Here is a 26998-nt window from a genome sequence, read left to right as displayed (position 1 = left end):
AACTTTGCTACATAGATTTTGGTAATATTAGTGTATATTAATGACATCAGCAACACATTATGGCTGCTGCTGATAACAGACATATAAAGTATTAATGCGCATAAAGGAGTCGCAGTGATCTGTATTTTTAGATCTTTATTTTAATTCCAATAAAAACCGGCTTCCTCTGTCTGCTACTGATTCATGCTTACAAACACCGCCGGTTTGACGGTGGCTCCGTCTATTTCCTGGAGAAGAAGTTGCTGAGCTGAAAGTTTGTCAGAAGAAAGTTGCCGTGTGGTGATGGAGGTCACGTGACTGGAGACGCCGCTGTCACCTTTAATTAGCCCACTTCCGGTCCCTCAGCGGGGAGATTAGAGAGGTGAGCACCTTAACGAGATGGCAGCTGATTGGCTGAGGCTGGAGGTTAATTGGCTGAAGGACCTGGAGGTAATTAAAAGCTTCACACTGCAAAACTGTCAGTTCAGCTGAAATGAGACCAAAGTAATTTAGCAAAACGCGGCGAGAGGAACGGAAAGAAAAACTGGAACATTTTTCACTCAACAGTTTGATAAGAATCAGCCAGACAATAATCAATCAATCAATCAATCAATCAATCAAATTTTATTTGTACAGCAAATTCCATCAACAAGGCTTTAAAAAGATCTTTACATCATAAAAACACAAAATACAAAGTCACAGAAACACAGAGAACAACACACATCAGATTATTGATCAGATCAGCTCCAATAATCATCAGATTATTGATCAGATCAGCTCCAATAATCATTAGATTATTGATCAGATCAGCTCCAATAATCATCAGATTATTGATCAGATCAGCTCCAACCAGCTTTCAGTCTGGATTTAAAGGATTTCAGGGTTTCAGCTGGTTTACAGTTTTCTGGAAGTTTGTTCCAGATCTGTGATGCATAGAAGCTGAATGCTGCTTCTCCATGTTTTATTCTGGTTCTGATGCAGAGCAGAATCGGAACCAGAACCGGAACCGGAACCAGAACCTGAGGGGTCTGGAAGGTTGATACAACAGCAGCAGATCTTTAATGTGTTGTGGTTCTGATCCATTCAGTGATTTATAAACCGGGTGGTGTAGATCTGGGTGGTGTCTCCATCTTCCTGGTTTTAGTCAGAACTCCAGCTGCAGCTGCAGGATTGAATTGGACCAAAGTGAAGAAGCGTTTTTCTGTCTGTCACAACGAGATCCGATCGTCATAGAAACTAAATTAAAAACTTGGTGAGATTTTGTGTTTTTGCAGTGAAGCTGCGATCAGAGGATCTGATGGGCTCCAGGTGATTCCAGGTGATTCCAGGTGCTGCCGGGGCAAGTCGGTTCTGATCCACATTATTTATGAACTGAATCTTTGATCAGCGGATCGGAACCTGCAGTGAGACTGAAGGAGGCGCCGTGTTGGACCGGGCCGGCTCTGAAGGAAGAACCTTCATCACAGCCGGCTGAGGAAGACGAGCTGATGATGTAACGCAGCCCCGCATCGTCCCGGGAAACCGGGGGTTGCCACGGAGATCCCGCGTGTCTGGAGGGGCGGAGCCTCGGAGGCGGCTTAAAAAATTCAGGAGTTTTCAGCAGCGAGAGGCTAAATATAGACTTCCTGCCTTCTGGGTCGATCAGAACCGGTTAGAACCGGAACCAGAACACCACTGTAACTTCAGAGGACCATGAAGGAGGACGTCCTGTCTCAGCAGCCTGGTTCCGGTCCGGTTTCAGATCTGCGCTTAACACCAGACTTTTGGAGGCCGTTCAGCTGCTGTGGAGAACCAGAACCAGGTCGGGGTCCAGAACCGGGTCGGGGTCCAGAAAAGAAAAGGTTCCGAGTCAGGAACTGGAACCGTTCAGTCAGGAAAGAGTAAAACTTGTTTGTTCAGAAGAAAACTTGATGGAAGGAGAAACTGACTGAGCAGCTGAAGGAACCGTCAGTTGTCTGCTGAGGAGGTTCTGGTGGTTCTGGTCCGGTCTGGACTCTGACCCGGTTTAAAGAAACTAAAGATTGAAGAATAAGGAATCTGTTCAAGGAATCGGATCTCAGAACCGATCTTGATCAGAACCGCTGATGGAGCAGGTGGCAGCTGATCGACCCGTTTCCCTGGCAACAGGTTCTGACGGCCCGGTTCAGTCCAGTCAGCGTGGCCCCCAGGGGCCCGCAGCATCGACTGCTGCAACCGAAGACGCTGCGGCTGATTGCAGCAACCAGCAACATGAAGCTGGAAGGGAGAAGAAACCCGGTTCTGGTTCTGGTTCTGGTTCGGTTGGCTGTCAGGACCTTCATGGAACCACAGACTGAATGGATCCAGAACACAGCAGCAGGTCCAGTTATCTGGACCCAATCAGAACCAGAACCTGCTTCATGCAGCCGGGTCAAACAGTCAGAATCAACTGGTAGGTTCTGATTCTGAACTGAACCTGGACCCGGGCCATCAGAACTGGGTACAGGTTCAGCTTTAATTAAGGTTTCAGTTGCTGAGACCGGACCGGAGCCAGCAGTCGGAGAACCAGGCGGACCGGGCCAGAGAGGGGGTTCTGATCCGCCAGTTCTGATCCGCCGGTTCTGATCCGTAGCTCCTCTAGGTAACAGGAAGCGGCTCAGGTGAATTAACACCTGTGATCATGTTGCCATGGTTGCGGGTCAGGAGACCAGACGGATCGGATTCCTGCCATCGGTTCTGATTCGTCTGCCCGAACCGGAACCAGAACCTGCAGCACAGCAGACCGGACCTCCTTCAGGCTGGATCGAAGTCAGCTGCTGATTGGTGGGTTGACTGTGGGGGTGGGGCCAGAGGTGTCGGCCATTTTGACTGATGGCTTTAAAACGATTCGACCCTCAAGTTTATAATGTGATTTAATTCAAATTAAATGTTTTAATCACATGTCTTCCATCTTGTCCTCCATTTTGTCCTCCATCCTGTCCTCCATCTTATCCTCCATCTTGTCCTCCATCCTGTCCTCCATCTTATCCTCCATCTTGTCCTACATCTTGTCCTACATCTTGTCGTCCATCCTGTACTCCATCCTGTACTCCACCTTGTCCTCCATCCTGTCCTGCATCTTGTCCTCCATCCTGTCCTCCATGTTGTCCTCCATCCTGTCCTCCATTCTGTCCTCCATCTTGTCCGCTGTCCTCCATCTTGTCCTCCATCCTGTCCTCCACCTTGTCCTCCATCCTGTCCTGCATCTTGTCCTCCATCCTGTCCTCCATGTTGTCCTCCATCCTGTCCTCCATTCTGTCCTCCATCTTGTCCGCTGTCCTCCATCTTGTCCTCCATCCTGTCCTCCACCTTGTCCTCCATCCTGTCCTGCATCTTGTCCTCCATCCTGTCCTCCATGTTGTCCTCCATCCTGTCCTCCATCTTGTCCTCCATTCTGTCCTCCATCTTGTCCGCTGTCCTCCATATTGTCCTCCATCTTGTCCTCCATCTTGTCCTCTGTCCTCCATCCTGTCCTCCATGTTGTCCTCCATCCTGTCCTCCATCCTGTCCTCCGTCCTGTTCTCCATCTCGTCCTCCATCTTGTCCTCTGTCCTCCATCATGTCCTCCGTCCTGTCCTCCATCCTGTCCTCAATCATGTCCTTTATCTTGTCCTCCATCCTGTCCTCCATGTTGTCCTCCATCCTGTCCTCAGTCCTCTCCTCCATGTCCTGAATCTTGTCCTTCATCTTGTCCTCCATCCTGTTCTCCATCTTGTCCTCTGTCCTCCATCATGTCCTCCATCCTGTCCTCCATCTTGTCCTCTGTCCTCCATCCTGTCCTCAGTCCCGTCCTCAATCTTGTCCTTCATCTTGTCCTCCATCATGTCCATCTTGTCCTCCATCCTGTCCTCTGTCCTCCATCCTGTCCTCCGTCTTGTCCTCCATCCTGTCCTCAATCATGTCCTTTATCTTGTCCTCCATCCTGTCCTCTGTCCTCCATCATGTCCTCAGTCCTGTCCTCCATGTCCTGAATCTTGTCCTTCATCTTGTCCCCATCATGTCCTCCATTCTGTCCTCCATCCTGTCCTCCATCTTGTCCTCCGTCCTGTCCTCCGTCCTGTCCTTTGTCCTCCATCTTGTCCTCCATCCTGTCCTCCATTTTGTCCTCCGTCCTCCATCTTGTCCTCCATCCTGTCCTCAACCTTGTCCTCCATCCTGTCCTCTGTCCTCCATCTTGTCCTCCGTCTTGTCCTCCATCCTGTCCTCAATCATGTCCTTTATCTTGTCCTCCATCCTGTCCTCTGTCCTCCATCATGTCCTCAGTCCTGTCCTCCATGTCCTGAATCTTGTCCTTCATCTTGTCCCCATCATGTCCTCCATTCTGTCCTCCATCTTGTCCTCTGTCCTCCATCATGTCCTCCATCCTGTCCTCCATCTTGTCCTCCGTCCTGTCCTTTGTCCTCCATCTTGTCCTCCATCCTGTCCTCTGTCCCAGGATGAATTATTAACGAGTTTCCAGCGTTTCCTCGTCTCATCGATTTGCCACAAAAAGCTCCACCTTCATCGTCCTCTTCCTCAGGCAGAACCTCTCTGAGAGACAAAACCCGGTCCGGTCCAGTCCGGGTTTTCCTCCCGACCCCGACCGGCTGTTCCCCCTGCAGGCCACCAGGGGGCTCCTGCAGAACTTTCCAGGTTTATTTAATCAACCTGTGGGGGTCAGAGTTCATCCTGTAGGAGCCTGCTGGTGGCCAGAGGGGCCAGCAGGGGGCGCCAGCTGTCAGCGGGAAGCTTTGGAGTCCTCTGACTTGATGCGACGCTCTGAAGGAACAGAACCGCTTATTAGTTCATCTCTTGGTTCTCCTTCAGGGACCCATCAGGGTCAGAGATCTAGAGTTATAGATCTAGATGCAGCTTCAGTTCTTCCAGCTGGAAACCAGAGATCAGGCTGACCTCTGACCTCTAACCTCTGACCTGACCCTTCAGAGCCACGTTTCAAAGTGGGTCTTCTACCAGCTGCAGAACATTTCCAGGACCAGTGGACTAATGTCTCAGCCAAGCAGCATGTTCTGGTCATCAGAACCAGAACCAGAACCAAACATGGACCAGCTGCATTCAGCTTCTATGCACCACAAATCTGGAACAAACTTCCAGAAAACTGAATAACAGCCGAAACACTGAGCTCCTTTAAGGCTAGACCTGTTAGCCTGGAGCTAACACAGGAAGTCCCTTCATCAGACAAACGCTGGGACCAGGACCCGACTGGGTCTCCGGGACCCGACCGGGTCTCCGGGACTCGGTCGGGTCTCCGGGAGTCGATGATGACGAGGAGCTGATTGTGATGATGAAGATCTTTAGAGAACAATTTTTCCTTAAAGGAAACAACAAAGTTTTTAAGTCTTTGAATCTGTGACTGTCGAGTGTGTGTGGGGGTGTGCGTGGGGGTGTGTGTGTGTGTCGGGGTGTGTGTGTGTGTCGGCGTGTGTGTGTGTCGGCGTGTGTGTGTGTGTGTGTCGGGGTGTGTGTGTGTGTGTGTGTGTCGGCGTGTGTGTGTGTCGGCGTGTGTGTGTGTGTGTGTGTGTAGGGAGGAAGAGAAAGTAAGAGGCTAAAAGATCAGGAATGACAACGGAGAGCAGAGAGAAAGCAGAGAGAGTGAGAGAAGAGTGGAGGGAGGGTCGAGCAAGCGAATGGAGGAGGAGGAGCGTGAGGAAGAGGAGGATGACAGGAGATGTGGTTGTTGCCGCGGCAGCAGAGCAGGACGGCTCACGGGCGGCACAACTACTCCTCCTCTTTCTGTTTTTCTTCTTCCTCTTTCTGCTGCTTTCACCTGGAGGAGCTGCTTCCTCTTCCTCCTCTTCATCAGCCTGACCAGCGGTAAGTAGGATGGAAACTGCAAACTGGAAACTGGAAACTGCTCCAGATTCACTGCTGAGAATAGAAAGACCAGAGGAGGAGGAGGAGGAGGAGGAAGAGGAGGAGGAGGAGGAGGAGGAGGAGCGGGACGGGACAACTGGGAGGAAGAGTTTGGAGACAAACTCAACTTCTAGAGACGATGAGCGAAAAACACCAACTGTGTGTGACGGGGTGTGTGTGTGTGTGTGTGTGTGTGTGTGTGTGTTACTGCATGTGTGTGTGTGTGACTGAGTGTGTGGTGTCTGATGTTGATGTAATCCACGTAATGAATTAGTGATGAACTTCTGCTTTTAAGCGCCTCACACACACACACACACACACACACACATTCTGTGCTCATTAATATTCGCATCCTCGGAGCTCTTGTCCAATCAGAAGTCAGCCTGAATGCTTCCTGTGGAGGAACCTGACCGACCCGGATGGACCGGTGGAAGGTTCCGACTGTCTGCTGTTGGTTCGGCTGCAGAAAGATTCAGATTTTCTGAAATTGGTCGGAGATCTGAGGTTGAACTGAGGTTTTGGTAAAAATGTGACTTTGGACTCGGAGGGTTGATGAAAGTCGGCGGATCAGGAACTTTCTGACTGAAGCCAGAACAGAAAGACGTGAGGTTGGATGGTCTCCATGGAGATGACCTGGGATGACCTGTGACATCGACCTCTGGTTACCGCTCTTTGGGTCCTCTGGAAGTTCACTTTCAGTCAAGATGGCCGCCGTTTTTAATCTTTTTAAAGCAGTTAGTTGAACCATGTGATGTTTCTGGTAACGATGATTTGACACCAAACAAATTTATGTTCCATGACAACCAGGGAGGAAAAATAAGAAATGATCAGTAAATATGATTTTTACGTGTTCAGTTATGTATGATTTAACACCCAAAGTATCTATGTGTGATAAATATTAGCAAATTTAGTATAAAATAATATTTCCTGATGACCATGGTAGACATTTTGAAAAATGGCCGCCATCTTGACTTTTCCAGAGGCTAACAATATTTGTTTTTCAAAAAGCCAAGAATCCTGTTCAAATCCACGTGAGGTTTAATCGTCTAGAAACATTTCCTCTCTGGTGATCCAAAGGTTCTGGTTCTGGTTCTGGTTCTGTAGCGCCTGATTTTGCTGCTCCTCACAAAGAATGATCTAAAAATAAACTGATATCGATCTCATCGTCTAGGCGTCAGGACAGGGAAGCAATTTAAAACCCAAACTGTACCAGAAGAGCAGAACCGGGCTCAGGAGAGGGTCAGAACCTGCTGTCAGGTCAGAACTGAACCCCCCCGAGGTTCTGCAGGGTCCAGCCCCCCTGGGCAGGTAGCCGGGTCATCAGCAGGGCGGGGCTGACTCTGAGGACGCGGTCCAGGTGTGTTGGACCTGTCTGGAAGCGGGTTTGGATCCCAGCGTCTCTCCGGTTCTGTTTTGGTTCCTGGTGGATTTTCTGTGGCTCTGCTGGTTCTCCATGTTCGGACCTCGCTGGTCTCTGACCCGCTGCGGCTTTGGGTTGCTGCCAGAGGAACGGCCTCGACCCGTTCAACCACACAGGAGCGGCCGGGATCCGGGATCCCACCGATCCGGAAGCGATCAGAACCCGGACAGTTTAACCGAGTTCCTCCAGGAGAATCTGAGGTTCTCCTGCGCTGAAGCTCGGCTAATGGTTTCGCTCCAGCAGCGCCGCTTTCCCTCTGGGTGTGGCCAGGCTCAGATGTCTGTCTGGATCAGAACCGGGCTTCGGATCAGACGGACACTCTGTTGGTGTGAAACTGAGGAAGACGATCTTCAGCTCTGAGGGTCTGGAAGCTTCCAGCGATTAAAGTTTCATTACAGATTTATTGGTTTATTCCAGGTTTATTCCAGGTTTATTCCAGATTTATTCCCAGGCCAGGGCCTTTACTCCAGATGTTTCAGAAGAACTGGAACATCTGGACCTGGAATGACCTCTGAATGACCTCTGATCAGAGGAATTGATCGGTATTGGAAATGATTTCCAGGTATTGATCCGATCACATCAGAACTGGTTCCGCTCCGTTCTCTGGACAGCAACTTGCAGAGTCTGACCGGGTCAAAGGTCAGGATCTGACCCAGTTCTGCAGAACCTCTGAAGGTAGATCATGCAGTACTGGGTCAGAACCAGGCTGGAGGTACAGCACCAGACCTCCTCTCACATAGATCTGCTTCCCGTCTGTGTGACCGAAGTCCAGACAGAAAGGCTTAGCCCCGCCCCTTTGTGTAGACAGAATGGTTTAGCTCCGCCCCTTCAGTTCTGGCTGTGAGGCGACAAAAAGGTGCTGATAAGAAAAGTTTTTTGAATTTTGCCAGTTCTAATATTTGAGTAATTAAAATTATTTTCTGTTTATTTATTTTCCTGTTTTCTTTCCTTTTCATGGATTTTGGTTCTTCCTGATTTATTTAATCTGTTTTTATTCTTTACGTCTGTCCACCGTCCAGATGTCCGTCTTCCCTCAGCTGCTGTCCTGGTTCCTGCCTGAACCTCCAGGCTTCCCTGCCCTCCGGGTTTCCGTGGTTTCCCCTCCTGCTTTGCGTCTGACTCCGGCTCCGATGTGTTTGTGTTTCCTGACAGGACGGCCTTACATGGACACGCAGCGGAGCGTCTCCTCCGGCCTTCGTTTGGGAGACGGAGAGACGGAGCCGAGGACGGCGGATCCGTGAGCTGCATCATCATCCTCATCATCCTCATCATCATCCTTTAATAAGAGCGGCGCAGGAGGAGGCGGAGACGCTCTTCATCACGTCTGGATTTATTTGCTCTTCTTCCAGATCCCTGCAGAAATAAACAGCGATATTAAACTTTATTATTATTGTTCGACTCGGCGGCTTCAGCTTTAATAAAGAGCCTGTTGGAGGAAATCGCGCCGTTTTCACCCTGAGGAGCTGAAAACAGGAAGTTCACCAGATCTTCCTGCTACTTCTGAGTCTTTTTCATGGCTTGACACCTCCCTGACCTCTGACCCCTTCTCCCCACTCAACATGTCCAACCCACTCGCCTCTCGCTGCCCAGACCAGACCAGGAAGTCGGATCAGGTGGAGCAGTGAACCCTACTTTAACTAGGCCTCCCACCTTTAACCATTAGCCCCACCCCCTGACGCCTCTAGACTCCTCCTCCCGTTAAACGCTCTGATGCAAGATGGCAGCCGGCGTAGCCACGTGGCTGCCGTTTGCGCGGGCGGCGGCGGTGGGCTGGCTGCCGTTGGCCAAGAAGACGATGCCCAAACCTCCGGTGGACAACTCGTCCCGATCCGACGAGATCCTGTACGTCAACGTGAGCGGCGTCCGCTTCCAGGTGGGTGCCGCCGTCTACTGAGCATGCTCCAGCTGATGACAATGTTCCGCTGAATAACTCCAAACCGTTGGCTCTGCCAGGCAGGAGTCATGGAGCCACAGGTTTCTGTCAGTCGGCTGCAGAATTAGCTTTTGGTTTCAGCCCTGAAAAATCAGCTGATAAAACAGAAACATGGTGAATATATCCTGGGAAGTTCAGAAGGACTGGAGACCGACTCCAGAAACTGGTTCCATCTCAGTAGTTCAGTCTGAACAGGTTCCAGGAAAACCTACAAACTGGTTCCAGCTCGTTAGCTCATTGGTACCGGAGTGGCACCAGATATGAACCAACCTGCAGTCGGCCTCCGTCTGCAGGAAGAAACGTTTCTCATGAGACTCCGACAGACGGAACTAAAACTCCATTCTGTGGCCTTAAAGAAGACAAGCGGTCCATTTCCTTTCTGACCCGGGAACCTTTGGGTCTGCTGAGTCACAGCAGCCGGTCAGTCAGTCAGTCAGTCAGTCAGTCAGTCAGTCAGTCAGTCAGTCAGTCAGTCAGTCAGTCAGTCAGTCAGTCAGTCAGTCAGTCAGTCAGTCAGTCCGTTCCGGCAGCAGCGTCTACAGGTTTAAAGACGTTGGTGCCGCCGTATCCATTAGTTCCTCATTCATTCTCATCGGGTTCTGCTGCTCTGATCGGGTTCTGCTGCATCAAGACCAGAAAGTCTTCTCTGTAGAACCGGTTCTGATAATGTTCTGCCCCGTTTCTCTGTGAATATCAAACGGTGAGAAACAGTCAGAGCAACGATCTGGTTTCAGAACCAGAACCAGGAAGTGGTTAAAACCCGTCCAACCAGTCTCTTGCGACAGGAACCACCAGCAAGTCCGGGATCTGTACCCTGGTCCGGTCCAGATCTTCTGTCCTGCAGCATTTACATGCATCCCTGCTCCAAAAGCTGGACCAATGAACAGATCGGTACTGGGCCTCTGCAGAACTCCAGCCTGGGGATGAGGAGGAGCTGGAGCTTCTGAAAGAACCAGAACCAGCAGTTCCAGAGGTTCTGGTTCAGTTATCCTTTTAATGTTGGTTTCTGGGTTCAGTTAGCAGAACCCATCCCAGCAGGAAGAGGGAGGAGTCCAGATGGAACCAGATCGGGCTGGACCGCATGGTGCCAGTTCACCATCTCTGTCTGCACCCAGGTTCTGGTTCTGATCTGGACCACCAGCGGATCCTCCTTTTGGATCGGTCCAAACATTTCTGAATCTTCCTAAATGAGGCTGAAGGGTTACTGTGGACTCTCCACCGTCCAAGTGGTGCCATCTCCAGAACCGCTGCCAGAACCGCTGCCAGAGAGCTGCGGCTCTGCTTCAGGTTCTGTAGGAGTGTCTTCAAACCAGCAGCAGAACCAGCAGCAGAACCGTTCAACTCGTGTTCTGGAGCAGAACCCAGCTGCTAACCAACCATGAGCCTCTTCCTTCGGTTTCTGATCGTGTTCTGCGTTGTTCTCGGTCCCTGCAGACGTGGAAGAACACTCTGGACCGCTACCCCGACACACTGCTGGGTTCCTCGGAGAAGGAGTTCTTCTACAACGAAGACACCCAGGAGTATTTCTTCGACAGAGACCCAGAGATGTTCCGGCACATCCTGAACTTCTACCGGACCGGGAAGCTGCACTACCCCCGACACGAGTGCGTCCAGGCGTTTGATGAGGAGCTGGCCTTCTACGGCATTGTGCCAGAGATCATCGGGGATTGCTGCATGGAGGTAGGTCCGGAGCTGCTGCATGAACCCTGCTGGCAGAACCAGAACCGCCAGACGGGTCACGGAGCAGATTGCTCTTTGAATCGTTTCTAACCAGTTAATCTGAGGAGCCCCCCCCCCCCCCCCGCTGCATCACAGAGCGTCTAAATCAGGAATGCTGCAGTTTCCTTCTTTATGAGCTCTCTGCTCTGCGGCGCCTCCTGATTGGCTGGTAATGCCTGCATCATGGCGGTGTGCTCACGGTAGCTTCAAGTTTTTATTGCCTGCTAATGCTCAGCGTTAATGTTGGATGTTGTGCAGCTGAACTCGTTAAGTCTCTGTGGAGAAGAGCTTCATCAGCCAAACCAGCAGAGAGGAAACAACCTGATGGATCTGTGGGGTTTCTCAGCAGCCCCTCCTCTCTGTGATTTCGGTTAATGAGACCCAAACGGGTCTTCTGGGTTCTTTATTTCTTCCTCAGTTTGATGCAGAAATGTGAATTCAGACTCAGCTCTGTTCAGCCCACTTAACGTTCTTCTTCTTCTCCTCCTGAAGGAATACCGGGACAGGAAGAAGGAGAACCAGGAGCGGCTGGCAGAGGACACGGAGGCCAACGAGGCGACCGACGCCCCGCTGCCCCCCCACAGCACCTCCAGGGAGCGGCTGTGGCGCGCCTTCGAGAACCCGCACACCTCCACCATGGCGCTGGTCTTCTACTACGTCACGGGCTTCTTCATCGCCGTGTCGGTCATCGCCAACGTGGTGGAGACGGTGCCGTGCCGGCCGCCCAAGGGCAGCGTGAAGGACCTGCCCTGTGGCGAGAAGTACCAGCTGGCCTTCTTCTGCATGGACACGGCCTGCGTTCTCATCTTCACCTTCGAGTACCTGATGCGCCTCTTTGCGGCGCCCAGCCGCTGCAAGTTCATGCGCTCGGTGATGTCGGTGATTGACGTGGTGGCCATCATGCCCTACTACATCGGCCTGGTGATGCCCGAGAACGAGGACGTGAGCGGCGCCTTCGTCACTCTGCGGGTCTTCCGGGTTTTCCGGATCTTCAAGTTCTCGCGGCACTCGCAGGGCCTGCGTATCCTGGGCTACACGCTGAAGAGCTGCGCCTCGGAGCTGGGCTTCCTGCTCTTCTCGCTCACCATGGCCATCATCATCTTCGCCACCGTCATGTTCTACGCCGAGAAGGGAACCAAGGGCTCCACCTTCACCTCCATCCCAGCCTCCTTCTGGTACACCATCGTCACCATGACGACGCTGGGGTGAGTGGGCCTGGGCTGGATGTCTGACATCAAACAGATTGTGTTTTGCTTCGTGTTGTTGTCATGGCGACGGGAGCGCGTGCTCCTCGGCGTAAACAGTCAGGACACGGATTCCTGGTTCCCACCATGAAAAGAGATGAAGTGTGTGTTTTCCTCCCACACGCTGCTTGTCGAGTACGGCGGTGTGTGTTGGCTGCCCACGCTCCTCACCGCTGCCGGTGGACGGAGTGTGTGTGTGTGTGTGTGTGTGTGGGGCTGCAGCTCTGGTCTATTATCTGCTGTGTGTGGAGCAGCAGAGTGGGAGTCAGGAAGCGGCGCTGGCCGTCCTGCTGCTCCGTGTCTGGAAGCCGAGGTCAGGAGCAAAACGGCGTGAAACGCTGAGCAACACATTCAGGTCCGTTTCCCACCTCAGAGGAACCTGCCGGGTCAGGAAGGTGTCATCATCCCAACTTCATCACACCGTCGCTACGTTCAGGTCCATTTGAAGTTGCTTCCTCTCTGGCTTCACTCAGATCTTCTGCAGACACCGAAGCAACGCCGTGTTTCTCCTTCCAGTTCCAGGAAAATGACACCGAGATTTCTTCCCCAGTTGGGTTTTCTAGACCCGACTGGGACAGTTCTCTGGGTTCAGGATGTTTTCTTCCTGCTGGTCCTACTGGGACCACAACATCATCATCTGCTCTGTTCCTCTCCTCGTGAGTGTAATCTAGCACGTCTTTGTTTTGGTTGTATTTACCCAGAATGCCCTGCGCTGTAGTCCACTTCCTGCTTTTAGCACGGTCCCTGGCCGGTTGGGGTACCGGAGTTTGAACTGCAGCAGAGCTCATTTTCATTTGAGCTGAATCCAGACCGAGGTTAGTAGGAGCACCAGACCAACCCAACTGAACAACTGGGTCTGGAGTTTGAAGCGGAGTGAACAGAGCTGGAGGGAACGATGCATTCATAAAGCATCTAAAGAGGGGAAAACCAGAACGCCCCCAAATGCAGGTCTGCCTCTCAAACGGCTCTTCATCGTTGCATCATGCACCGTTAAAGATTATTCCTCCAAATTCAAACATATTTCTGTGACTAACAGGATAATCAGCTCAGATGGAGGCAGCATTTACTTCCTCCTCGCCTGCAGCTGCACAGGAAGCTGCAGCGAAGCATGCGGCGCTGAGCTGCAGCTCCGGTCCAGACGGGTCTGCGGGTTGCAGGGAAACCGGACCTTTATCCTGTTATGTTCCACTCAAACAGAGGAACAGCTTCTCCCTGCTCGGTTAATGGATCAGAACATTTCCCAACAGAACCTGGGTCAAAGCGTTTCATGTTTCACACACAGCAAAAACACTGCAGAGCAACTTTCAGTTCCACAAGATGTTCCATTAAAACCTGACGTCTGCAATCCATCAGTTACCCAGAGTTCAGTCTGATTAGGGGCGTCGCTTCAGGGAGGAGTCAACGTTGCTTTAAAGAAAGGAGTCAACGTTGCTGTCAGATTGTTGCAGGTTGAGCTGCAGACAGTTGATCATCCATCAGTTAAACTGAAACGATCGTCTCTCGTCTTTTCTGGTTTGTTTTCTTCTTATCTCTGTTTTCCATCCAGCTGCTTTATTGCTTTGCTCCTGTGTTTTATCGCTCCACAAACAAACCGGCAGTGAAATAATAAAGCCATCACAGGACCGTGTGTGTGTGTGTGTGTGTTGGGAGGAACACATTTTCTTGGTCTCCATGAGGGTAAATGCTGCTTTTGGGTTAGAAGTCAGGACTATAGTGTGAATTGACTTTTAGTTTGGGTTTGGGGGTTTGTTGTTAGACTGTAGAAAATTAATGGAAGTTGTTGCAAAGTCCCCACAAGACATGAAAACACGGCTGTGTGTGTGTGAGGAGGAAGCAGGTGCCGACTGGTTGTGTCTGAACTCCAGATGATCCCGTTTTTCCTGCAGGAGCAACACAGCTTTCAGAGTATGTGACTCCTTAACCAGAACCTCCAGGAGCCTTCAGAGCCAGTCTGGATGAGCATTTAGACCCTTGCAGATATTTTGCTTTCGTCCTGGTTTTAAACCTCAGAGTAACCAGAGTTACTTTCTTCTTCTGTGGCTTTAAAGGAAGAACGGCAGTTCTGACATTTAGACGAGGTATTTTTACTTTCTGGTTGTTCATTTTCCTCTGACGCTCCTCTGCTGACCTTTGAGGCCGCGCCGCCGCCGGGTCCTCTGTGATGACGATGATGTTCATTCATGATGCAGTGTTGCTTGCTGCCCCGGTTTCAGTCATTGGTTCCAGACTAATTGATGGTTCTGGTCATCTATCGTATCTCAAAGAGCAAGTTATTTTATATTAAACGTTTCATGACTAAATCATTAACCCTCCAGACGTTTCTGAGGACCGTTGATGCTTCAGCAGGCAGAGACTCCCATCAAGCAGCAACCCGTTACTGGTTCTGTAGGTGGTAGCAAACAGAACTGGCCCAGCCAGCCAACATCAGTGCCTGACCTCACCAAGGCTTTGGAGCTTAATAGTCGTCTGCTGTATCTGTTATTTTCTGTTTCTCTGCTGAATCCAACTGCAGACGAGAAGGCAGATAAAACAACTTTAATCTGATTAAATTAAAATCCAAACTTTATCAAAACAACCTGGAGACTAGCAGGACGACAGCAGGATCTGTCAATGAACTGAAGAACTGGGTCAGTTCGCCTCATGGGCCAGGAAAGTGATTACTGGGACCAGCAACGGGCGAGATAGAAAGTATTCAAGATGCTGAAAAAGAGACTCCAGAACCTGCTGCTCAGCGGGTTCTGGAGTCACCACAGAGTCAATGTTCCACTGCAAATCCTGCTGCACGCACACACACACACACACACACACACACACAGGTAGACATGGGCGGGGCCGCTGCCATGGTTACATATCTTCAGTCAACACAGCAGCTGGAAGATGTTCTGATAATCTGATTAAAACCTGAGGTCATGTGTCAGAAATGGAAGCAGATGGTCACACACACACACACACACCCACACACACACACACACAGCCATTAAATCAGGCCTCATCTTCAGAGTGAGGAACTGCGTCTGTTTTCTGGTTAAAGTTGAAGCCTGGGTCTGTCAGGAATCCTGATGCATTCTGGGAAACGTAGTGAGGAGTCGCTCTTTGCAGCTGAACTGTTTCTGCTCTGCATTCTGTGTGGAAACCTTCAGATCGGACCAGAGTCGCCTCGGCCGGCCGCCGTCGTCTGCTCCGACTCGTCTTCCCTGACCTTCGGGTCGGATCGTCCTCCAGACACCAGGAACGTTTCCAAACCCAACTTTAAGAGCAGCTGCTCTAAGAATAAAACCCGACAGAATAAAACTGCTAAGATCTTCTCATCCTTCAGCTCCATCTCATGGAACCATGGAGTTCTAGAACCAGTTGGGTGGAACATGGGTCAGAACAGAACCCACTTTATTAGGACTCGGTGCCAAACCAGAAACATGGACTGCATTCGGAGCAGATTGAAAACAGAAGAGAGAAGCGACTGCAGGAAAACCGACGATTTCAGTTCAGGTCTGAGATTGAAGGTTTCTTCTGGGTCTCCAGGTGAGACTGCAGCCGCTCCGTCTGCCTGGCTGAGCTTCACAGAAACCTTTCCTCCTCTCATCAATTATTTCCTCTCAGCGTCTGAGGACTCCTCCATTTTCTGTGTTGCTTCAGTTTTCCTGCGGTTGCAGCGATTAGCGTTAGCATTTGTTTTGCTGATTTAGGTTTTTGCTGCTATGCTTTGGATTTTGCATCATTTATACGTTTTCTGCACATTTGCCTCCGTCTGTCGCCGTAACAACCAATCAGATCGCGATCTGACCTGATCGTTATCTCGGGTCTGAATGTGGACTGTGATTGGTCCAGACACCTGCCAGGTAACGTCCCAGGATCAACAGCTGACTGTCGAAATGTAAGGAACCCTCCTCTGAACCCCCGGCCTGTGCCCCTCACGGGGTTCTGGTGGTTCTGGACCTGCAGCTCTGGAACATCAGCTGCTGCTCTGAAATATTTATTCTGGACTGAAGGAGCCAGAAATAGAAGAGAGGAGGAGGAGGCAGAAAATAAAAGCAGCAGGAGCCGCAAATAGAAACCAGGATGAAGCATCTGATCGCCGTTCCCTCCCGGTCTGCAGAATCACGCTTCGTGTTGACGTGACGTCACTCAGTCAGAACCGGCTGACCGGGAACCTGAAGGGTTCCGGTCCGTTTGGACCTCAGAACCTCTGGAACAGTTTGCTTCATATCTGGACCAGACGATCGGGTGGCTGACCAGGAGAACGAAGGCAGAACCACGTCTGGTTCCTCCTGCAGCCAGGCCTCAACGGGACGCAGAGGTCAGGCTCTGAGGTCACCAGAGGTTCCCGGGCCCCTGGACGCCTCCAGCAGGAACTCTCTGGGCCGGATGGTGAGGAGGAACCAACATGGAGTCTGTCTCACTGCTGCACTTCCTGTCTAAGTGCCTGCTGCTTCCTGCTGCCAGCCGCTGTTACCTGATCCCACCCTGAGGGTTCCTCTCTGGAACCTCAAGCCGACTGGAAACAGAACATCTGGATGATCCAGACCAGGTTCCTAGATCCACCTGATCTGAGAACAGCAACCGGAACCCTGGAGGAACAAAGCTGGGCGACTCATCTTCATCATCATCATCATCAGTTCTCTATGAAAGCCTCTGAAGCTTGGCGCCATTTCCTGTATCTAGTCCAAAACTTGACAGGTGAGCAAGATAAGATCGAAGGGAATCACATTTCACAGGTCAGTAAAAAGTTTAAACTTGAATCTAAAGTGTGGAGCAGGTTAGCAGCCTAATGCTGTAGCTTGACTTGGACAGCCATAATATGAACCCGCTGCGTGTTTCGGTTCAGTTAACTCAAAAATAAGGCGACCCAAACATTGACTTTCTGACAGATTATCAGTAAAGCAGCTGTTTAAAGAAGCTAACCAACCACCGCTGGTATCGTGACCAAACTGTTTCTAGGTTTATATCCAGAGAGGTAGAGATATTTTACACATCCAAACGTCGGCACTTTTATTCAAGCCAAAATGTATAGAAACTGGATAAGAAATGTGGGGCTCCAACCGTTTGTTGTGACAGATTCCTGCTCGTCCTGCATCGGAACAGTTTGGTTCAGTGGAATCAAACGATGGCCAGTAATGGCGCCGCAGGTTCACGTCACTAGCTGTAGCGGCCAATGGCCGCCGTCCAGTCCAGGAGCAGCGACGGTCACTCTGCTTCCCAACTGTCCTCTCTTGTATGAAGTGCTCCAGTTTCTGAGCGCTCGGTAAAATCAGCTAGTAAAAGGCAACTACATTATTGTGATAATACTTCACAGAAAATGTTGGTGGATTTTGTAATTGTTTTCAACTGTAGGCAAGCATTGAGCAAATCTACAGACTCATTCCATAAATGGGAATATGTATATATACATATATACATTTTAGATTAACTAGAACATTTGTGAAGAAGTTCAAAGCCAAAGTCAAACCAGGGTTCTGATGCTAAAGTTTAGCATCAATGCTAGGCTTAGCTAAAATAATATTAATAGCATGTGGAACATCTGAAGCATGTTGACCAGTGTGGACATACTCCATTCAGTAGGTTTAAACTAGTGTGTAAGCTAAAATGCTAATGTTAGCCTAAATGCTGTCACTAGCATGTTGTCTATCATTGACTTTCTCCATTCAGTGTGCTAAACATGGCTAATACATACAAACTAGCTAAATGCTTATTTTGCGTTGCTTTGCTCCACAGGCAGGTCACTAGAGGGGAAGTGCACCGCTAATGTTTGTGCTAACGTGCAGAACTATAGGTGCTTCCATGCATTGCTATGGCAGCTGATGTTTTAACGTCTTTATAACTCTTAGTATGTTTAAAGCTGCTAAAAGGTTTCATTTTCAAAAGGTGCTATTAAACTGACGAGCCGTATCAGGTTCAGTGAGTCAGACTGAATGATGTTCACATTTCGTATTTGTAGCACAAAAAGGTCTTCAGTCACAGAACCGCACTGCATCAGAGCCTTACATGCTACACCTTTGCTCTGAAGCTTCTGATCCGATCGGGTCGGTTCTGCCTCTATTTTCAGCTGCTCTATTTAAAGCTGCAGAGATGTTGGACATCGACCCGGCCCGGTTCCGGTTCTGTTCTGCTGGCTGATATGAAGAGTTCTGCAGAGTTTGGTTTTTACTCTGAATGTTACTTATTGGAACCAGAACCAGAACCAGAACTTCTGGCCATTTCTCCAACATTTAGAGAAAAAACCCAGACTTCAGACTTTCTGCTAAAAACCTGCAGGAGGAAGATGATGATGAAGAGGAGTGGTGTCTGGACTGGAGCAGCTTCTCCAGAGGAGGAAAACACGGAACAACCATCCTTCCTCCTGCAACTTTCATCATCACTCCATCAATTAAACATGGCTGCCGGTCACAGAGGAAGAGGAGGAGGATGAAGACTTTAGCAGCTCTGTGACCCAGAATGTTTTGGTGAGGAAAGACGAACTGAGCTGCTGACCCGCCGGGTCGATACCGCTGTCCTTGGGAGGAAGAGGAGGAATAAAGCTCTTCATCTCTCCATCTCTGACCTGCGGTCAGGTCCCACATCATGATGATGCCACCACCGAGCTGCAGCAGGTTCTGGTCAGACCTGTAGCTGCTTCCTGCCGGTCGTCATGGGAATGTTCCCGGATCCTGCCGGGACCTTCCTGCTCTCCTCTAAACTAATTTCCATTGGCCGCCTGTCCCTCTATTAGATTGTGATTGGCTGCTGCAGATCCCATCAGTCTGACTCAGCACTAATGGATTCCTATCTCGTCCAATCAGAACGCAGCTTTCTCCTCTGCTGTCCAACTCCATTTTTCAGCTTCCAGGAATCAGAAAATGATGCTTCAGCTCAGAGTTTGGTCCCGAGCGTCTTCCTGTCTCTGTTTCTGGGTGATTTAACCCGGACCAGGACGCTTCCCGTCCCAGGGCCGACCCGGTTCTCCTCCTCAGGCCTCCTGGCTGAGGCTTTGCTCAGTGACCAACCTGACCCTCGTGCAGAACCGAACCAGCAGGTCCTGCTCTCGTTTCAGGTGGTTTCCGGGTGAAATGAAGCTCAGAGGGACGGATCGATGCTCTCCTTCAGTCGACTCCAGATTTACTCAGATCGGATCTTCCAAACGTCCCTTCTTTCTTCTTCCTGTCCCTCATGACCTCCTCTCCTTCTCCTGTTTCCTCCTCCCCGCCTCTGGCTCGGTGTCAAAGCTCCACTCTGGGAGTGGAGCTTTGGCTCCAGCAGCGCCACATAATGACCGCTGGAAAAGAGATGGAGAGAAATGCAGAGACTGAGTGCAGAGAGCAGGAAGCAGTGAGGAGAGAAACACAATCTAAACTTCCTAATGTCTCCCTTCAGTAAGCAGCTACAAGCTCCTAATGCTGCCATCCATTATTAAACATTAGGAGCTGCAGCCTCACACACACACACACACACCCACACACACACACTAACTGGTTTAATTACTTCTCTGCGGCCACGACTTCAGGAAGCAGCGCTTTACTGACCTCTGCTGGTGGGAAGGTGACCCTGCAGCTGAACTCAGAGCAGATCCAATCAGAAACTCCAGACTTAGAATGATCGTTTCTGCTCAAAAACAATAATAATTATCTGCACATTTTAATCATTCTGGGCAGAACCTTTGTATTTGTTTGTTTCTGGTACGGCTCTAAATCTGACACACAGCTTCATCGCTAACGCTAGCAATGAAGCCGCTTCTCTGGGTTGATTCTAAACAATCCGATTGGACGCTGGAAAACACGGATGTTGAGTTCATGTTGTGCTAAAAACAGTTAGCCTACCAGAGAAGTTATGCTAGCCTAAAATAGCATCTCCATGCTAACATGTAGCAGCTAAACCTGAAGCCTCAGAACCGGGCCGGCTGCTGGCTGGTTTGAACCAGGAAGTAAACAGTGAGAGGTGAACAGAACAGGAAGTGAGGTCAGAACCTGGAGATCAAACAGTTTCTAGTTTAAAGTCTGGAGGTCCAGACCCGGCTGGTCGGCGTGGCGCCAGGCTCAGGAAGAACTCTGGGTCCAAAGCTGAGAGAGGAGATTTATTGCTAATCCAGATCAGAACTGATCAATCGGTCTGATCTGATCAATCGGTCTGGTCTGATCAATCGGTCTGGTCTGATCAATCGGTCTGGTCTGATCAATCGGTCTGATCTGATCAATCGGTCTGGTCCCTCCAGCATCTCTCTGAGCTGCTGCTTCTCTCTGCAGGTACGGTGACATGGTTCCTAACACGATCGCAGGGAAGATCTTCGGCTCCATCTGCTCCCTGAGCGGCGTTCTGGTCATCGCGCTGCCCGTCCCGGTCATCGTGTCCAACTTCAGCCGGATCTACCACCAGAACCAGAGAGCCGACAAGATGAGAGCACAGCAGGTCAGAAAACTGTCTGACCTCATCCCTGTAGCTCCGCCCACAGGAAGCAGGGCCTCATGCAGTAGTGTAGTTTTCAGAATCGTACAACTGAGAATTAATTTTGTGTGTGTGTGTGTGTGTGTGTGTGTGAGTGACGCTGATGTTTTCCTTCTTCTGTTCATAGAAAGTCCGTTTGGCTCGAATCCGCATGGCGAAGAAAGGAACTTCAAACGCCTTCCTGCAGTACAAAGAGGACCACACTCTGGGAGTGAGACACACACATACACACACACGCCAACACACACACACACACACACACCGACAGACAGACAACTTTGCAGCATACTGCAGGATGAATGAATGAATATCAGACATGGAGGTCATCAGGAGATCGCCCTTCCAGCAGATCTTCAACTTCCAGCTTTGGTTCTGGACCTCTGCCTCCCTCACCATGATGGAGGAAACAACCGTCTCCATGACAACAGCTGGAGGCTGACCTGCAAGCCCACAATATGCTTCACTGGGAAAACTGATAACCGATAACTGATTGTTCCAGGTTGTGAGGACTGACAGGTTTCTGTCGTGTTTTCAGGACCGGAACAGCGACAGCACGGCTCTGTGTGTGAAGAACAGATCCGCCTTTGAGCATCAGCACAACCACCTGCTTCACTGTCTGGAGAAAACTACGGTGAGGCAGGAACCACAGGAACCACAGGAACCACGCCTGTGGTTCATCCTCCTGATTATAGCTGCTCTTCATCGTAAACACAAACCACACAAGAACAAAAAAATGAGACACCATACCATGAGAGCAGGATGGAGCTAATAGAGCTAATTAAGCTAATGAAGCTAATAGAGCTAATTAAGCTAATGAAGCTAATAGAGCTAATGAAGCTAATGGAGTTAATGGAGCTAATAGAGCTAATGAAGCTAATAGAGCTAATGAAGCTAATGGAGCTAATAGAGCTAATGAAGCTAATGGAGCTAATAGAGCTAATGAAGCTAATGGAGTTAATAGAGCTAATGGAGCTAATAGAGCTAATGAAGCTAATGGAGCTAATAGAGCTAATGAAGCTAATGGAGTTAATGGAGCTAATAGAGCTAATGAAGCTAATAGAGCTAATGAAGCTAATGGAGCTAATAGAGCTAATGAAGCTAATGGAGCTAATAGAGTTAATGAAGCTAATGGAGTTAATAGAGCTAATGGAGCTAATAGAGCTAATGGAGCTAATAGAGTTAATGGAGCTAATAAAGCTAATAAAATGAATGGAGTTAATAAAGCTAATAGAGTTAATAAAGCTAATGAAGCTAATAGAGTTTCATTAGCTCTATTAGCTTCATTAGCTTTATTAGCTCCATTAACTCCATTAGCTTCATTAGCTTAATTAGCTCCATTAGCTTTATTAACTCTATTAGCTTTATTAGCTCCATTAATGGAGCTAATAAAGCTAATAAAACTAATGGAGTTAATAAAGCTAATAGAGTCAATAAAGCTAATGGAGCTAATTAAGCTAATAGAGCTAATGAAGCTAATGGAGCTAATAAAGCTAATGAAGCTAATAGAGCTAATGAAGCTAATGGAGCTAATGAAGCTAATTTAGTTAATGGAGTTAATGAAGCTAATAGAGCTAATGAAGCTAATGGAGTTAATAGAGCTAATGGAGCTAATGAACCTAATGGAGTTAATAGAGCTAATGGAGCTAATAAAGCTAATAGAGCTAATGAAGCTAATAACGCTAATGGAGCTAAGCAGCAGACAGATGAACTCTTGGTTTGACTCCTCCATGGTGGTCAGAAGGTTGATTGGTATCTTCCTCCATCTTGTCCTCACAGAACCACGAGTTCACCGATGAGATGACCTACAGCGAGCTCTGCATGACCGAGTCGGTGGGCTTCCGGACCAGCCGCAGCACCTCTCTGTCCAGTCAGCAGGGGGCGCAGAACAACTCCACAGGCTGCTGCCCCCGCCGGGCCCGCAGAAGAGCCGCTATGCGACTGGCCAACTCCACGGTGTCCGTGAGCCGGGGCAGCGTCCAGGAGCTGGACACCCTGCAGTTTAAGACCACCTCCATACCGCCACAAACGTAAGTGATCGCCCCTCTGCCAAACACACAACCGACGCAGAAATGAGCCAAATCAGGGTCTCTTAGAGAGAATGTAGAGGTCCTGGAGCAGAGCCCTGAGGTTCCCTGGGCTTGGCTGGAGAGGCGTGACTGCAGGTCTGATCAGACCAGGGGTTCCTCAGGGATGAGTGTCAGTGTGTCGTGTGTTCTGCAGAGACTGGTTGGCCTCTGATCCGCTCTCTTCTCACGGTGGAATGGTCCAACAGCCAATGAATTCTGGAGCCTATTGTTGTATTTAAAGGTGATTCTCTCTGAATCAGGCTCAGAAATTTCCATCTATACCTGGCAGACATCAACAAACCTCTGGCACCATTCAGGCTGAATGTCTGACCTCCTCATAACCACATAGACTTCATGTAGTCTGCTTGGTTTCTGCCACTGACCGGCTTTTACCCACAGTCCACACATTTCCACAGGCTGGAGGCTGGAACATGAAGTTGTCCTGATTTATCCAGTGAAACCAGTTTGAACTCTGACCTGGTGATGGACTGAAGTCTGTGGCAGGAAACCAACCAGCTCAATGGGAAGGTTGGTCCGACATCAGGAGGAGGCCAGAGGTCTGCTGATGGCTTTTGGAACATGGCGGTCGTCTTCTCCTCCAGCAGAGCTAGCAGTTAGCTATCAGGGTAGCACCTCGACCAGAACCACACGGTTCAGGAAGCCAGACAGATCCTGACACCGATCTCTGTGTCTCTCCCCAGTCGATCCAGCCTCAACGCCCAGCCGGACAACCTCAAGCTGAACTGTGGTGATCAGGACTTCACCGCCGCCATCATCAGCATTCCCACTCCGCCTGCCAACACGCCGGACGAGAGTCTGCCTCCGACGCCGACGCCCGTCCCCGGCATCCTGCGGAACACCCGGGCCACCGCCTACACCCACGAAACCGTCAAGATCTCCTCCTTATAACCTCTGACCCCTGCTCCCCCAGACTTCCACCCTCCCACTCTGAACCTCTGAACTTCTGGTTCTGATCCGTGGCCCGGGATCATCCTTGGAGCTGCAGGAAGATCAGATGAGCATGAAGCTGAAGCTGCAGAACCTTTAGATTTTATTCTCCTGGGAACATTCAGGAATCAGAACATTGATCCAGTCCAACACCCCCGACACGGACCATCCCTCCTGGACCGGATCATCCTGGACCAGATCATCCTGGATCGGCTAAACCAGCTGGTCCAGCAGTTTCTTTCTTTGGGTTTGGTTCTGTTTAAACGGGTCGGATGGAAAGCGGCGCCGTCTAGAAATGAATCTTGTTGGAGTGACTGAACTCAGGTTTTTGGGTCGAGCTGGAAGCTCAGTGTTTTGGCCCGGTTTTCAGTGAGAACCGGGTTCGTTGTGGGATTGAATCCAGGATCCAAAGACAGAATCTTCAGGATTAACAATGTGGGTTTGGATCGCTTGGTTCTGAAGAATGGAAGCACTGGTGATGGAACCAACAGCCCAAACCGGACCGGACTGATTCTCTCCTCCTGCAACTGAACCTTTGGACTGCTGCATGCAGGTTCTGATCCAAACTGCTCTGGTTCTGCTTGTTCGATGCGGACCAAGAACCTTTTACTCTTTAAAATATGCAACATTTCTCTGATGAGGAAACCAGAACCGGGAGCTGAACAGAACTCCAGCAGAACCGCAGAGCGAACGGCTTTCATCTGTCATGTGACAGGAAGACTTCAGGAGGAAGTACCTGAAGGTTCCCCAGCTGGAGGTTCTGATGATCCGGTTGACGTGCATCTTCCTGTCAGATGGTCCATACAGAACCAGAACCAGAACCAGCTGATTCCACCAGAGTCACATGACCAACCAGCTGGTTCTGATCAGTTCTAGTCCTTTGGTAGGTTCTGGTTCTGTTTGGTTTCTGGTCCAAATGAAGCAGTCAGAGGCTCCAGCTGAAGAGTTCTGGACAGAACCGAGGACCAGGTTCAACTGATGATCCAGTAGAACCGCTCAGCAGCTGGAGGTTCTGGTCTAACTCGTCCAACTGGACGTGACCTTTGACCTTCCCAGCTTGATGACAGGCGCTCACCGTTAGCTGAGTTGTTGGAAGGCGTCCCGGTCCAGATGGTTCTGTTTCAGTACCTTCAGTTTGTTCTGGATCTGTGACTTTCTGGTCCGGGCCCAACTGGTATCATGGTTCTGGTTCATCTTGAAACTCCGGTGGCCCGGAGTCCCGGGTCGGAGTCGATCCGGCGGGTCGGAGTGACGCTGCTTGTTCCTCCTGCTTCCTGCTGCTGTCCCCAAACTGGCCACTAGGTGGTAGAACTGAACAACATGGATCCTTTAGCTGCTTCAGTTGAACTGGTGTTTGTCCTTTTTGGCCCGGTTCTGAAGTCCAACACCGAACTTTTCTAACAATCTTACATAAATGTAACAACATAAAGACAAACAAACATGATCAAAATTTCTGCTGTTTGGAGGAAAAGATGAAACATAGTTCCTGCTCCGCCTTTCCGCCTCCTTCTGAGGAGCAGGAAGCAGGACAGGAAACAGGAAGTAGCATGTTGACCCAGCTGGGAGAACCTGAAGGCACGCTTTCTCCAGCAGAGCAAACTGAATGCTGTAACATATTTTGTATCATAAATGCTCCAACCAAAACAGAGACAATTAGATGGAGGAGTCAGGGAGCCGCTGGTGATCCTCCTGCATGAGCCTCGTAGATGTAGCTCCGCTCATCATCTATCTACCCAACAAACAAACCAAGGACAGAAGAAGAAGAAGAAGAAGAGCTCTTCTTTTGTCCTTATGCATGATGATGTTGGTTCTGTTAATTTTCTTCCTTCTTTCTTTCCTACTTTCCTTCCTTCCTTCTGTCTTTCCTTCCTTCCATCCTTTCTTCTTTCCTTCTTTCCTTCCTTCCTGTGGATTTTTTCTCCACTGAGGAGAAATCAAGCAGATTATATCAGAGTTCCTGATTTCAGATTCATTCAGGCATGCTCCTCCAGTGTGTGCGTGTGTGTGTGTGTGTGTGGGTGTGCGTGTGTGTGTGTGTGTGTGGTGAGCAGTCACTACTATGCATGGATACCGTTGTAGGTATTTTAGCTGTTTTCTCCTGCGTTGCCGCGGCGACAGACAGGAAACACTCCAGAAGGTTTTTCTTCTTCTGCAGCTTCCAGACGAAATGACTTGTCAACACGAGCAACGGTCAACAGCTAATGCAACAAAATTCAGTTCAGTTCTAAGCTGTGGATAATTGATTTCCTTTCTTGCCCCAAATGAAAGTTATTTTTGTAATTTGTATTATTGTTGCTGCAGCAGCTGGAAGGTTCTGGGTTTGAATCCCGGCCTGCAGGTTGCTTGTTCTCCTCCCACAGACCAGAAACATGACTGTCAGGCCGACCCCTGACTTCTGACCTCAGTGGCACCTGTAAATGGCTGACTGAAGGCATTTACAGGAAAATAATACAAAATTCTGAAATAAATCAAATATTCAAAATGGAATTTTTATTGCAATGTAATAAAAATATTAATTTCTGCCACACGTCTTAAAGTTGATAACAGAACGACTGATTTTACAAACATTTTTGTTGCATTTGTTGGAATGAATCTATTGAACTTTTTCTCTGAATCTGCATGGAGAAAAATAAACTTGTTGAAAATAAATAAGCTAAAAAATTACAATAAAATAAATCATCAAATATTGCATCCAAAAAATAAAATAAAATCAATAAGGTTCCCAACTCATTTGATTATACAACATAACTAATATAACTAATATTTGTTTATTAGTTTCAGCAGTACTACTTTAACATTATTCTGTATTCTTTTCATTTTTCTTTATGGGAAAAATGTTTTATTGTAAAACATTTTTATTTTCTCCACAATAAAACTGTTGAATTATTAGGGAGAAAATGAACCAATGTATCACTAAAACAGTGACAAAATAAGTAAAAATTATTATATGAATTCCAATATATAAAAACTTTGGAAAGGTTTTTATATATTCATTTTGAAAAAATAAAATAATGTAATGTGACAGTAAATTTAGAAATCATTAAATGAATAGGCAAAATAAAAATGTTTTTAATAAAATCATGAAAGAAAAAATGGAAATGGAAAATTAAATGACTGATATGTTAAATTAATACAGCTGAAAATGATGAACAGATATTAATTATTGTTTCTCTGTGTTATCAATATTGAGTTTTGTGTTCAATATTTGGCAGATGAATTAATTTATCTACTAATTTATTGATACTTGTGTTTATTGGAGGTTCAGTCAGGATCAGTTCATCCTGGAGATTTGACCTTTGACCTGACCGGCCGACAGACCATGATGATGATGATGATGATGATGATGATGATGATGACGCAGTGAGGGAGGAAACAGCATTAAAGCACACAGGTGTATAATCCATTCCACTAATAAAGAGCAACAGAAACTGAA

General features: G+C 49.0%; 1 protein-coding gene across 3 annotated transcripts; it reads left to right on the top strand.

Annotated features, from left to right (window-relative positions):
* Positions 1-50: 50 nt before the first annotated feature.
* Positions 51-26998, top strand: kcnd1 (potassium voltage-gated channel, Shal-related subfamily, member 1). Of its 3 annotated transcripts, none has more exons than XM_032567340.1 (9): positions 51-361; positions 8399-9119; positions 10614-10859; positions 11391-12103; positions 20353-20515; positions 20679-20762; positions 21087-21182; positions 22328-22578; positions 23319-26998. In XM_032567340.1, the coding sequence occupies exons 2-9, from the start codon at positions 8964-8966 to the stop codon at positions 23524-23526; spliced, it is 1917 nt and encodes a 638-aa protein (XP_032423231.1). In that variant the 5' UTR covers positions 51-361; positions 8399-8963; the 3' UTR covers positions 23527-26998. The 3 variants fall into 3 exon arrangements, with proteins under 3 accessions (XP_032423231.1, XP_032423240.1, XP_032423224.1); XM_032567333.1 differs by lacking the exon at positions 51-361 and adding an exon at positions 5489-5787; XM_032567349.1 differs by lacking the exons at positions 51-361; positions 22328-22578; positions 23319-26998 and adding an exon at positions 5484-5787 and having other exon boundaries at positions 21087-21788.

This window comes from Xiphophorus hellerii, chromosome 1, assembly GCF_003331165.1.
Source record: "Xiphophorus hellerii strain 12219 chromosome 1, Xiphophorus_hellerii-4.1, whole genome shotgun sequence".
NCBI classification, from domain to species: domain Eukaryota; kingdom Metazoa; phylum Chordata; class Actinopteri; order Cyprinodontiformes; family Poeciliidae; genus Xiphophorus; species Xiphophorus hellerii.
The sequence above is the reverse complement of the archived record's forward strand: the minus strand, read 5'-3'. Positions and strand labels throughout refer to the sequence as shown.